Source organism: Macrobrachium nipponense, chromosome 25 (genome assembly GCF_015104395.2).
Source record: "Macrobrachium nipponense isolate FS-2020 chromosome 25, ASM1510439v2, whole genome shotgun sequence".
Lineage (NCBI taxonomy): Eukaryota > Metazoa > Arthropoda > Malacostraca > Decapoda > Palaemonidae > Macrobrachium > Macrobrachium nipponense.
In genome coordinates this window covers 4,642,300-4,657,424 of record NC_087214.1, presented here as the reverse complement: position 1 = coordinate 4,657,424, position 15,125 = coordinate 4,642,300, and the positions used below count along the sequence as shown (strand labels likewise).

General features: G+C 37.4%; 1 protein-coding gene across 1 annotated transcript; it reads right to left on the bottom strand.

Moving 5' to 3' along the window:
• Positions 1-13,731: 13,731 nt before the first annotated feature.
• LOC135198968 (uncharacterized) lies at positions 13,732-14,463 on the bottom strand. The gene has a single exon (XM_064226887.1). The coding sequence runs from the start codon at positions 14,461-14,463 to the stop codon at positions 13,732-13,734; it is 732 nt and encodes a 243-aa protein (XP_064082957.1).
• Between the last annotated feature and the right edge of the window lie 662 nt (positions 14,464-15,125).

The window sequence follows — 15,125 nt, the reverse complement described above, 5'->3', positions numbered from 1 at the left end:
GTACAGCAAAATTATACAACTTCATAAAAATTCAAAGTCAGGAAAACAAATAAAGATACTAAAACAAAACCCTAAACCTAAATTCTTAAAATGTCTATTTTACAGTGGAATATCAGAGGATACGTATCAAATAATGAAAACTTAAAATCACTAATTAGAGAATGTAATGCAAATATTATTTGCTTACAGGAAACTAAAATAGGTAACAATGTTCTCAATGCTGGCATAAATTATAATGTGTGGAAATCAACAAACAAATTTTAAATGACAACAGCCAAGGAGGAACTGCAATCATAACGCATTCTTCAATCAAATGCCAACCTGTTAGGATTAACTCGGTAATACAGGCATGTGCAGTTCAAGTATTCCTAGAAAAAAAAAATAACAATATGCTCAATATATATGGAACCGTCGTTAGAAGTCGCTTAATAGATCATCTTGGAAATAATAGACCATTACAAGTGGAAGACTTAGAAATCTAATAGAACAATTACCAAAACCTTACTTATTAGTAGGTGACTTCAACGCCAAACATCCCATGTGGGGAAGTACATCATATGACAGGAGAGGAAACACTGTCCTAGATTTTATAGATAACAAAAATTTGATTATTTTAAATGATGGTTCTCCAACAAGATTTGATGTTTATCATAATAGCACCTCTGCAATAGACATCACTTTATGTTCCCCAGAAATTGCCACAGATTTCAGTTGGAAAGTAAATAATAATTTATTTGGGAGTGACCACTGGCCAATACAAATTGAGCTAAAAAATAATTCTAATATAACATATATACCGAAGAGGAAAATGGAAGAAGCAAATTGGAATTTATATAAAGAGAAAACGGTGATTAACAAAAACTATCTGACTTTACAAACCACATAGATGCTTATGAACATCTAGTAAAAACAATAGATGATAAAGCAAATGAAACTATTCCAGTTACCTCAGGCAATCCGACTAGACCACTGGTACCCTGGTGGAATGAAGAATGTAAGCAGCAAGGTAAGATTACGAGAACATGCTTTAGAAGATATCTGAGACATAAATGTGAAGCCAATAGAATTGCATATTTGAGAGCTAAGCAAAGCAGAAAAGAATATTCAAGATAGCCAAAAGAAATTTATGGAAAAAATATATTAATAATATAAATTCTAAAACTCAAGACAAAGAAATCTGGAAGAAAATAAATAAACTCAGGGTAGATATCGGCCAGAACCATTACCTACATTAAAAGTAGAAAACAAATATATTTCAAATCCCAAAGTAGTCGCAAATGAATTGGGAAAATGTTTTCGCCAAAACATCTAGTTATCTCGAATTATACAAAGAAATTCCAATTAAAAATCAAAAATTATGTCCCAATACCAATAAAATCTAATAATCAGGAAATCTATAATCTTCCTTTCACCATGGAAGAACTGGAAAATGTCCTGAAACTTGCAAGTCCAACAGCTCCAGGGAAGACAACATTAGATATGAATGATAAAAAACCTACCAGAAGAAAGCAAACCTTTTTATTAGAAATTTTAAATAAATTATGGCACTCTCACAGCATACCTAAAACCTGGAAAGAATCTTTAATCATACCAGGCTTAAAACCAGGAAAAGACCCAGAGTCACCAAGCAGCTATAGGCCAATAGCCCTTACTATTGTGTCTAAGTAAGATATTTGAAAAAATGGTGAATAACAGACTAATATGGGTATTAGAAAATAAACAGCTATTGTCAAACAGACAGTTTGGATTCAGGAAAAATAAAAGTACCATAGATCCCCTCTTAATGATTACAAGAGAGATACAAAACGCAATGGTTGGTAAAAACAAACAATAGGAGTATTTTTTGATTTAGAGAAGGCATGATGATAACCACTCCTGGAGGGGAGGGATTTTAAAAAATTGATAGAATGGGGAATAGGAGGCAATTTATATGAATATATTAAGGAATTCCTATCTGAAAGATATATAAAAGTGAAAGTGGGGGCAGAAATCTCTGATTCATTTATCCAGGAGGAAGGAATCCCCCAAGGTAGTGTACTAAGCGTGGCGTTGTTTGCAATAGCAATAAATGAGATAATTGAAATGATCCCGCCAGGAGTCCAAGGATCCCTTTTTGTAGATGACTTCGTCATATATAGTAGTGGTGAAAAAGCGCTGGACATAAGCAACAGATTGCAAGCAGCCATAAATAGGGTCAAAAAATGGGCCGATAACAAGGGTTTTTTAAATTTCTCCCCCCGCAAAAACAAAAGCTGTCAGATTTACAAGATCAAAAAAGAAAAACAGGAATTAATTCCTACTTTATTTATAAATGATGATATAAATTGAATATGATGATCAGATAAAATTCCTCGGTGTAATACTTGATAAAAACTTACATATAAAGAACATATAGAACAACTGGCGATAAAAGTAAGAAAATCCTTAAATATAATAAAAGTAATTGCGCATAATGAGTAGGGTGCTGATAGAACCTCTCTGATATATAAGGCTCTTTGTCTAAGTAAACTTGATTATGCATGTCAAGTATATGGTAGTGCTTCTAAAACCTTATTAACAAAACTGGATGTCATACATAACATGGGTATTAGACCTATGCACTGGAGCCTACAGAACTTCCCCCGTGGAAAGTCTGTATGTAGAAGCAGGAATAGATCCCCTGAAAGTACGAAGAAAGAAGAAACATGGGATTAAAATACATAGCTAAAATAAATAACCTTAACCTGATAATCCAAACACCAAATATATGAAGAACATAACAAATAATTATGACGACAAACCAAGAGCCTCTAAACCATTGGAGAATAGATTAAAACCTGATATAGAACATCTAAAATTAGGAACAAGTAGCATATCAAAAATAACAACTTCTAAAATACCTCCGTGGAGACATGCTAAAATAGAAACTCTGTGAGAAATCATTTGATAAGAAGGTAACAGATGCACATTTGAATGAGTGAATTTCTGTCACACCAGGAAAAACATAAACGGGATATTAGTATTTATACAGATGGTTCCAAGTCGAAGGAGGGTGTAGGCTATGCTGTAGTAACAAAAATATAAAAATAAGGGAAAAACTTAAACAAAAATATGCTCGATATTCACTGCAGAGATTATGCTATATTAGAGGCTATAAAATATACCTTTATGGTGGGAAAGGCAAACGATACCTTTGTAAATACACGGATTCTTACAGTGCTTTAGAACGCTAAGACAATACCCCCCCCCCCCCCCTAGTTTCTCATCCCGTAATTGAAGAAATAAGAGAGTGGATAAGATATAATAGTAAAACGGAAATCTATAAATATACTCTGTTGGGTGCCTTCCCATGTGGGCATAAAGGGTAATGAAGAGGTGGATAAAGAAGCCAAAAAGGCAGTAAAAAAAAAAGGAGTCTATCAAAAAATACAAATACCTTACAATGACATTAAAACAACAATAAATGAATACTGTCAATCAAAATGGGAAAAAGAATGGCTAGAATTGAATCATAAATTAAAGCATATTAAATCATCTGTAAAACCTTGGAATAGACAACAATGTCAAAAGAAGGGAAGATATCATATTAACAAGATTAAGAAATAGGACATACATACTTGACACACAATACTTGATGTTGCAAGGCGAGGAAAGACAGGCCCGTTACTGTGACCATTGTCGTACTCTGGTCACAGTCCGTCATCTGCTAACTGAATGCAAAAAATTCGAAAGAAAACGAAGATCCAATAACATATATAATATCCCACTTGAAGAACTATTGGGAGAAAATGCCCCACTTCAAATATAGTAAATTATCTCAAAGAAATAAACCTGCTTTATATGATATTAACCACGTCTTATAATTTCATAGTTATACAGTAAGCGCTGAATGGCCTTTGCTGCCCCAGTGCTTGGTGTTACACCTAAACTTTATAAAACCAACCAACCTAGATTTTATAGATAACAAAAATTTGATTATTTTAAATGATGGTTCTCCAACAAGATTTGATGTTTATCATAATAGCACCTCTGCAATAGACATCACTTTATGTTCCCCAGAAATTGCCACAGATTTCAGTTGGAAAGTAAATAATAATTTATTTGGGAGTGACCACTGGCCAATACAAATTGAGCTAAAAAATAATTCTAATATAACATATATACCGAAGAGGAAAATGGAAGAAGCAAATTGGAATTTATATAAAGAGAAAACGGTGATTAACAAAAACTATCTGACTTTACAAACCACATAGATGCTTATGAACATCTAGTAAAAACAATAGATGATAAAGCAAATGTAACTATTCCAGTTACCTCAGGCAATCCGACTAGACCACTGGAATGAAGAATGTAAAGCAGCAAGGAAGATTACGAGAACATGCTTTAGAAGATATCTGAGACATAAATGTGATGCCAATAGAATTGCATATTTGAGAGCTAAAGCAAAGCAGAAAAGAATATTCAAGATAGCCAAAAGAAAATCATGGAAAAAATATATTAATAATATAAATTCTAAAACTCAAGACAAAGAAATCTGGAAGAAAATAAATAAACTTCAGGGTAGATATCGGCCAGAACCATTACCTACATTAAAAGTAGAAAACAAATATATTTCAAATCCCAAAGTAGTCGCAAATGAATTGGGAAAATGTTTCGCCAAAACATCTAGTATCTCGAATTATACAAAGAAATTCCAATTAAAAATCAAAAATTATGTCCCAATACCAATAAAATCTAATATCAGGAAATCTTAATCTTCTTTCACCATGGAAGAACTGGAAATGTCCTGAAACTTGCAAGTCCAACACAGCTCCAGGGGAAGACAACATTAGATATGAATGATAAAAAACCTACCAGAAGAAAGCAAAACCTTTTTATTAGAAATTTTAAATAAATTATGGCACTCTCACAGCATACCTAAAACCTGGAAAGAATCTTTAATCATACCAGGCTTAAAACCAGGAAAAAGAACCCGAGTCACCATGCAGCATAGGCCATAGCCCTTACTATTGTCTAAGTAAGATAATTGAATGGTGATACAACTAATATGGGGTATTAAGAAATAAACAGCTATTGTTCAACAGACAGTTGGAATTCAGGAAAAATAAACAAGTACCATAGATCCCCTCTTAATGATTACAAGAGAGATACAAAATGCAATGGTTGGTAAAAAATAAACAATAGGAGTATTTTTTGATTTAGAGAAGGCATATGATACCACCTGGAGGGGAGGGATTTTAAAAAAATTGATAGAATGGGGAATAGGAGGCCATTTATATGAATATATTAAGGAATTCCTATCTGAAAGATATATAAAAGTGAAAGTGGGGGCAGAAATCTCCGATTCATTTATCCAGGAGGAAGGAATCCCCCAAGGTAGTGTACTAAGCGTGGCGTTTGTTTGCAATAGCAATAAATGAGATAATTGAAATGATCCCGCCAGGAGTCCAAGGATCCCTTTTTGTAGATGACTTCGTCATATATAGTAGTGGTGAAAAATAAAGCGCTGGACATAAGCAACAGATTGCAAAGCAGCCAAAATATGGGTAAAAAAATGGGCCGATAACAAGGGTTTTAAATTTTCTCCGCAAAAAACAAAAGCTGTCAGATTTACAAAGATCAAGGAAAACAAGGAATTAATTCCTACTTTATTTATAAATGATGATATAATTGAATATGATGATCATATAAAATTCCTCGGTGTGTAATACTTGATAAAAAAACTTACATATAAAGAAACCGTATAGAACAACTGGCGATAAAAGTAAGAAAATCCTTAAATATATTAAAAGTAATTGCGCATAATGAGTGGGTGCTGATAGAACCTCTCTGATAAAGTATATAAGGCTCTTTTGTCTAAGTAAACTTGATTATGCATGTCCAAGTATATGGTAGTGCTTCTAAACCTTATTAACAAAAACTGGATGTCATACATAACATGGGTATTAGACTATGCACTGGAGCCTACAGAACTTCCCCAGTGGAAAGTCTGTATGTAGAAGCAGGAATAGATCCCCTGAAAGTACGAAGAGAAGAAATGGGATTAAAATACATAGCTAAAATAAATAACCTAAATTGATAATCCAAACACCAAATATATGAAGAACATAACAAATAATTATGACGACAAACCAAGAGCCTCTAAACCATTGGAGAATAGATTAAAACCTGATATAGAACATCTAAAATTAGGAAACAAGTAGCATATCAAAAATAACAACTTCTAAATACCTCCGTGGAGACATGCTAAAATAGAAATCTGTGAGAAATCATTTGATAAGAAGGTAACAGATTTGCACATTGAAGAGTGAATTTCTGTCACACCAGGAAAAACATAAACGGGATATTAGTATTTATACAGATGGTTCCAAGTCGAAGGAGGGTTGTAGGCTATGCTGTAGTAACAAAAAATATAAAAATAAGGGAAAAAATTCCAAAAATATGCTCGATATTCACTGCAGAGATTAATGCTATATTAGAGGCTATAAAATATACCTTTATGGTGGGAAAGGCAAACGATACCTTTGTAATATACACGGATTCTTACAGTGATTGTTTTGAACACTAAGATACACAGTTTCTCATCCCGTAATTGAAGAAATAAGAGAGTGGATAGATATAATTATAAAACGGAAATCTATAAATACTCTGTTGGGTGCCTTCCATGTGGGCATAAAGGGTAATGAAGAGGTGGATAAAGAAGCCAAAAAGGCAGTAAAAAAGGAGTCTATCAAAAAAATACAAATACCTTACAATGACTTTAAAACAACAATAAATGAATACTGTCAATCAAAATGGGAAAAAGAATGGCTAGAATTAAATCATAAATTAAAGCATATTAAATCATCTGTAAAACCTTGGAATAGACAACAATGTCAAAGAAGGGAAGATATCATATTAACAAGATTAAGAATAGGACATACATACTTGACACACAAATACTTGATGTTGCAAGGCGAGGAAAGACAGGCCCGTTACTGTGACCATTGTCGTACTCTGGTCACAGTCCGTCATCTGTTAACTGAATGCAAAAAATTCGAAAGAAAACGAAGATCCAATAACATATATAATATCCCACTTGAAGAACTATTGGGAGAAAATGCCCCACTTCAAAATATAGTAAATTATCTCAAAGAAATAAACCTGCTTTATATGATATAACACGTCTTATAATTTCATAGTTATACAGTAAGCGCTGAATGGCCTTTGCTGCCCCAGTGCTTGGTGTTACACCTAAACTTTATAAAACCAACCAACCAACCTGAGAACCAGCCCGAGAAGAGTCTACTTGAGATTCAGAGGTCTGGAAAAACTAACACCTATTATTAATTAATTAATTAAATCTTGAATATTCCCCCCAGATGCTGAAGCCTTGCCGAGGATGGGGGGCTTAGGGTTCAGCAGCTGGGCCCTGATGCCTGGTGGGAACTGCTTTCTCGCTGGGCCTTGGTGCCCAGCTTTTGATCCAACGAAATAAGTCAGCCCTTTTTCTTCTACTAAAAACATTTCATCTTTCTGCCTTCCTCCCCCTATAAGGTATGGATTCTATGATGACGACTATTGGCTTGGTTTTGGACATGATTTAGTCTATAGTCTTGGGATATGAAGGAGGGTGAGATGGACGGCATGCCACCTCACCCGTTAGAACTCTAGTACCTGACGTGGTCGAGCGAGGGAAAGTTTAATGTCAAACCCTATCCTCAATGCTGGGTCTGATCTCGACGACATCATGACGCCTTAGCACTGGGGATCGGGTGTATATCCAGTGAATTACCCCTATGGACGAACCCTAATAAAAATAAAAGGGATGACCCTGTCCTCTAAGGTGTGCCTCCTGGTGGGATGGGGATGGGGAATATCTGGTATGAACTATGTATTTTTAAACGTTTTAATGGCAACCCCCCCTAAATTCTGTTGAACGACCCTATGCTTTCATCAAAGGACTTGTCCTCGGAACCCAAACATCAATTTTCCATGGTCGGTCCCCAGGATCAGTGTAGTATCCCTGGGCCAAATGACAGAAGGACACAGTTGACGACCCAAAGCAATGCGAGTAAATATAATACAGGCAGGAAAACTAAACAAAAAGCATCTGGTTCCAGTATTGTCACACTGGAACCATTTGCCATGAAGAAAAATAATAAATATGAAATAGCTCCTGGGGTCTTTGTACCCAATTCCTTTAATAAATACCTTAATTTAAAGCTAGAAGGTGACAATATAAGACATTTTTCAAGTGCATAGGGAAATCGTTAAATGTTGTGGAAGACAGCCAAAAATAACACCGCAGAATGGAAACATGCTCCTGGTAGAAAGCATCTCCCCGGAGGAAAGTATCAAGTTGATGGGATTGTCGGACCTTGCGGGAGTTATGGTGGAGTGTACTCCCCACTCCAGCCTTAACTCCAGCAAGGGCTTGATATATGCCCCTCAGTTGATGGCTTTCTCTGAGGAGAGACTTTTAACAGAATTAAAAGACCAGGGTGTAATAAAGGTGGACAGGATGACGAAGAAGGTTGATAATAACAGAATACCTCAGCCTACCTTAATATTAACTTTCGACACCTTAAGACTTCCGGAATGTGTCTTTGCAGCCTGGTATAGGTTTAAGGTAAAGCAGTTCATCCCGAGACCCAGAAGGTGTTTTTTCCATTGCCAGCATTTTGGACACACCCTACAATCATGCCGATCCAAATTGCAAGAAAATCCTGCAGTATGTGTCAACTGTGGAGAGGATGAGCATGGAATGTGCACCAGGGAACCTAAATGTGTTCACTGTGGTGAGGGACATGCATCATCGTCTCGGCAGTGTGATATATATTTACTAGAAAAGGAAATACAAGCCATTAGAGTAATAGAAAGATTAACAACATTTAAGGAAGCACGAGAGGGGAGGGCCAAAGCAAAGATTGTAAGACCCGGTCTAAGTTTTGCTACTGTAGCAGCAAAATTAAGAAATCAAAAGAAAGAGACAATAAAAAAACCCAAGTTAGGAGCACAACGTGGAATCAAATAAGAATCATTAAAGAGACAGCTAACTGAATCATTAGAGTCAATTGATGATGAGAAGTAAAGACAAGGTTCACTAAAGAACCAACAAGAAAGGCCCTAGTATGGAATTGGAAAAAATTGAAGTGCCATTGAGATACATTCCTCCACCATCTGCCTCTTTGGAGGCAAGGCCAGTGGTTGCTGGTCTGGTGCCAGCTTCTGTTGGTGCCAATTCCTCTTTGGAGGACAAACCAGCAGATGCTGGTCCCCTGGTGCCAGTCCTCGCTGGTACTTCTGCCTCATTAGAGGCAGAGCTGGCTACTGCCAGCAATACAAACACTCTCGAGGTGGTCTCTTTAGAGAACACCTCTGCTTTCTCCGTCTCGACAGAGATGGAGAGCAAAGAAACTAAAAAACCCTTCAGTGTCAAGGACACTGAAAGAAAAGATGTTGGCTCTATGAAGGCAACTCCACCCAAGAGGCCAACAAAGCCTTCCATTAAAATGTCTCCCCTAGAGGAAAAAGAGCTCTCCCAATCTTGTCAAAAGGAACCATAATATTGGTCCCAAACATAAATAAATTCACTTCCATTATTCAATGGAAATTGTCAGGGACTGCGAGCAAAGTATGAGGAAGTCAGCTTTGATCTATGAGCACTCCCGTAGGGTTATGTTTGCAGGAGACCATGCTAGGTGAATATACACCTTGTCCTAGGGAATATGTTCACTATAGAACTAAATTTGATTTAGAGGTGGGAAATCATGGTGGATCCCTCATCTACATCCGTCGAGATGTGCCACACTACCAAGTGAAACTAAATACTCCACTTCAAGCTGTGGCTGTAAGAATTGATTTAAGAAGGAATATACTTTATGTTCCCTTTACATTCCACCCAATAGCCATGTCTCCCAAGAGAACTTGATATACTTATGGAGCAACTACCAGAGCCATTTCTTCTACTTGGTGACTTCAATAGTAGACATCCATTGTGGGAGATAACATCAAAAAAATCAAAAGGGAATATGATGGCATCTTTAATAGAAACTGAAGATATAGGTCTTCTTAATACTGGAGAACCTACTCATTACCACATTCATACAGGCACCGTCTCCTGCTCGACCGTTTCAAATATGTAGCTCCAACTGCAGTGTTGATTTTTGTTGGAGAACAAGTGGATGACTGGCATACCAGTGACCATTCTCCAATTGTGATCGACACCAATGATGGTCCACCTATCCCGAGAATCACCACGGTGGTGCTTAGAGAAAGCAAATTGGAGAAAATTCAAAGATTTGAGTGAGTTGGAGGGGGATGCAAAAAAGATTTTCCAAGTGTAGATGATGCATTGATCTACTCAATGGAACATTACATACTGCAGGTCTACACTCAATTCCTCGAACTAAGGACTATTCACGGGAGACGGCCAGTACCATGGTGGTCAGAAGACCTAAGGTTGTTACACCGAGCTACCAGGTCATCATTGACCAGGTGCCGTAGACATCGCACCTTGGACAATGTCATAATTTACAAACAGTGTAGGGCACGATTTCGAAAAGCCATGAAAGCTGCCAGAAGACAAGCATGGGCCGGATATGTATCCTCTATTAACAGCAGAACACCAGTCTGTAGCATTTGGAAGAAAATAAGAAAAATTCAGGGTAAATTTTACCCACACCCAGTCCTCCTCCAGTACTTAAATTGAATAATAATCATGTTACTGATGCCACAGAAATTAGTGATATGTTTTCTGAACACACTTTTGCTCGAGTCTCTGAAAAATCAGATAGTTCCCCAGGACATCATTTCAGAATGATGGAAGAACAACAGGATACTTGACTTTTTTCTCAAACAAGCTGAATCATATAATATGCCTTTTTCTGAAAGGGAATTTGACTCTGCTTTAGCTAGGAGCAAGAACACTGCCCCTGGTCCAGATGAGATTCCTTATGAAATGTTTAAACACATTTCAAAGAACACAAAACGTTTTACAATAAGTATTATCAATAGAATATGGGATGAAAGCAGCTACCCTAGCATATGGGAATTAGCTACCATGTTACCATTCCTTAAGCCTGGAAAAGATCCTCTCTCTGCAGCAAGTTACCGCCCCATTGCTTAACATGTTGTTTATGTAAATTGATGGAAAAAATGGTAAATGTAAGACTGATGTGGTATCTAGAGCACAACAATATTCTAACGCCGTCTCAGTGTGGTTTTCGAAAAATGCACTCCACCCTGGACATCTTACTGCAACTCGAAGCCTCTGTCTGTGAAGCCTTTGCCTCCAAGCAACACCATGTGACAGTGTTTTTTGATATAGAAAAGGCATATGACACTGCTTGGAGACATGGGATTCTGAAGACTATGCATAATAGTGGTCTACGAGGCAAATTACCTTTATTTGTGAAATCCTTTTTACATCGTAGGTATTTTAAAGTTAAAGTTGGCAGTACTTTATCAGAGAAAAAGTGCCAAGAAGAAGGTGTTCCCCAGGGTAGTGTTCTCAGTGTAACACTTTTTGCTCTGGCCATAAACAGTGTTGCAGCTGTCATTCCAAGAGAGGTTTTAAAGACACTGTTTGTGGATGACTTGTATATCCTTTGCTGCCACCCGGATGACTGTAGCAGAAAGAAAGCTACAATTAATAATAAATAAAATAGTAAGTTGGGCTGAGAAACAGGGTTTTAAAATCTCTGTAAGCAAGAACTCCTAACCGTCCCCCTTCTGTCGGATCAGGGGAGTGCATCCTGATCCAGACCTCTATTTGTATGGCCGTAGAATCCCATGTGTAGAACAAGCACGCTTCTTAGGCTTAGTTTTTGACAGTAGGTTGACTTGGGTCCCCCATATTAAACATATAAAAGCAAAGAGCCTAGAAGCTCTACACATCTTGAAGGTGCTTTCTCACACCAGTTTGGGGAGCTGATAGAAATCTGTTACTAAAGCTTCATAAATCCCTAATCTTGTCAAAGCTGTCATATGGTTGTGAAGTTTATTCTTCAGCCTCCTCATCTAACTTGAGAATTTTAGATTCGGTGCATCATTCAGGTATTCGTATAGCCACAGGAGCTTTCCGGTCGTCACCAATACCTAGTATGCTAGTTGATGCAGGAGAGATGCCCTTGAACTCTATCGCCAGTCATCATTACTTAGGTACTGGTTTTTTTAGAGTGCAAAAGACTCCCCAAATCTCTGGCATTTGCTGTGGCAAGTAGAAAATATTTTTTTTAGATCGGTTTTTATGAAAGTCATCCAAGGTATCCCACTCCTTTTAGCTATAGAATTAAAAATATTTTAGAGGATACGAATATTAAAAATTTCCCATTATCCCCTTTGTGTATCCCAGTACTCCTGTCTGGAGGTTACCTGATGGAAATTCTGCAGGTACTTCAGTGGAGCAAAGAGGGATAAATCTGATGAGGAAATGAGGTCCATATTTTTAGAGCATGTATCAGAGCATGTAGATACAAGTTTTTATATTTACTGATGGCTCTAAGTCCAATGCTGGCGTTGGATATGGGTTTTTAGCGAATCTTTTAACCGAAGAGGTGCACTTCCTTCTGTTGCCTCAAACTTTAACAGCTGAATTGTATGGCATCCTAATAGCACTGGAACATATTACAAACACTCCCAGTTTGTAGCTATACAATATTTTGTGACTCCAAAAGTGCCCTACAGTCCCTGGAAGTCTTTAATACTGATCATCCCTTGGTGTTGAAGATCTTGCAGTGGATTTTTTTTGCACCAAAATAGAGGCAGCATTGTTTCATTTTGTTGGGTTCCCGCCCATGTGAACATATCGGAAACGAAGAGGCAGACAAGCTAGCCAATCAGCAGCGCAAACTTTGGTACCGAGAAAATGCCCTGTTCCATATCGAGATACATTCTATGATATATGGAAATCCATCCAGCAGTTATGGGTACTTCAGTGGGACAGAGTAGGCCCCAATAAAATGAAAGAAATTACTAGTCAGACACACCCTTGGAAATATGACCTAATACCAAGGAAGTGGGAGATTGTGTTGTGTAGATTACGTATTGGCCATACGCGTTTAACTCATGGCTATCTGATGGATGGGGAGAATGAGCCCTTCTGTGACGATTGCTTAGTTCCACTAACCGTTAGGCATTTGCTGGTTGAGTGTCCCAGTCTGGTGGAACTTAGGAATCGTTTTTTAGGTTATAGTAGTGGAGCAGGGGGTAATTATAGCATGGCAAAACTGTTGGGAGAAAGCGCATGTATTAATAACATTATCTCTTTTATCAAAGAAGCTGGTCTTCTCAAATATATCTGACAGCTGTGCTGTCTTAGTATATACAATTTTTTTTTTCTTTTTAATAGTTTTACTGTTATGTGATCAATCACAATTCTTTTTATCGTAATATTATTTATATTTTTATCAGAAATTTAATTTATTTTTTTAAATCAAATTTATATATCTCTCATAAAGATAAAGTTATTTTGAATGTTGTATAATATATTATAAAAGTTAAAAGATCACATTTAGTATTCGGCGTCGGTGACCCTGGTAGTTGTGACGCCAGATAACTCTCAATCAATCAATCAATCAAATCTTGAATAAGCATGTGAATCTAGATACAAACCTGTATGATCACAAATCTAGTTTCTTAGGGACCTTAGTTATCTGGCCCGATCGGGTGCGATTCTCAACAGAGTACTCAAGAGGGAATACAGACTTAGATTTCTCAAGAGGGGATTCAGGCATGGATTCATTTATGGTTTCTGGTATAGCTTCAGAGTCAAAACTTGAAATTTCCAGATAATGTAATCTTTGTGGTAACTACCCCTTTGGAAGTTTTTACATTTACACTTCTAATAAGTCCATCTTTGCCTGGAAATACATCAACTATCACACCCAAGGGCCAATGCAGTCTGGGCAAATTATCTTCCTTCACTAACACTAAATCACCCTTTTTCAGGTCACAATTTGGAGTGAAACCCTTAACAACACAAGGTAAATTCCTGATACAATCATTGCTCCATACAGTCCTAAACTTATTTAAGATCTGCCTTCTTAAGATTTCTCTATCACTTAAATCCTTAGCTGAAATACAAGAAGGGTCAGTGTTCACCGGAATTTGAAAACCTGTACTTCTCCCAATAAGAAAATGAGAGGGAGATAAAGGGACAGGGGCATCAGGTTCATCACTAACAAAAGTCAAAGGCCTGGAATTTACACATGCCTCAACTTCATGTAAGGTCGTTTCTAATTCACACCTGGAAATATAATTACCACCTAAAGTTTTTCGAACAGCAGACTTTACTGATCTTATTAAACGTTCCCACCAACCTCCCCACCATGGAGACCTTGGAACTATAAATCTCCAGTGGGGAGACAGGTGTCCATAAACCTTTTGCAATTCACTGACACATGCAACAAAGGTCTTGGCATTATCGGAATACAGCACCGATGGAAGGCCCCTACGAGCAATAAATCTGCGAATTGCAAGCATACAGTCAAAGACACTCATGGAGTCAGTAAGCTCTACGTATATGGCACGGACTACAGCACACGTGAAAAACAAAATATAAAATTTTTCGATGCAAAATCAGCACAAAATAGAGGACCAGCAAAGTCGAGACCAGTTACAGTAAATGGTAAATGGTGGTGCAGCCTTCACCCTTAATTCTGGTCCCTCTTGATTTGAGACTGCCTTGACGAAGTTACGCATTTTCAGCTGACTGCTGAAAATTCATAGCGGGCAAGAGGGCTTTCGAACTGGGAGAAATATCTCCCAGATCGAATCCAAAAGTCTCAATTTTCCTCTTACTTAAATTTGCTTCCACTCTTCTACTATCTTTAACTCAGTTGCTCAACCTAGCTATCCCCCCCCTCTTCACTAAAACCTTCTTACAGGTTGGGCAGGGGCTGGGCTTCTGCGCATTGGCTCTTTCTTGATCCAAATGGCAGAGACTTTAGAAGTTTGGTCCGCCTCTCGAGTATGTTTGGACCCTGAGGATGTTGATATGATTTCATACCAATATCTATTGGGGCGGAACTACCTATGGGGGACTTGCCTGCGGAATCCGGGGAGGTATAGTCTCTACGGTAGGACTCTCAGCATTCTATCCGGTTTGCCCTCTATTGTAACATGAATGGGGATGATTGCATACTAGTTATGCCCTCAGTCCT

What these genes read in the sequence shown, in the direction of transcription:
- LOC135198968 (XM_064226887.1), bottom strand. Translation starts at nt 14,463, where the DNA reads ATGAGTGTCTTTGACTGTATGCTTGCAATTCGCAGATTTATTGCTCGT.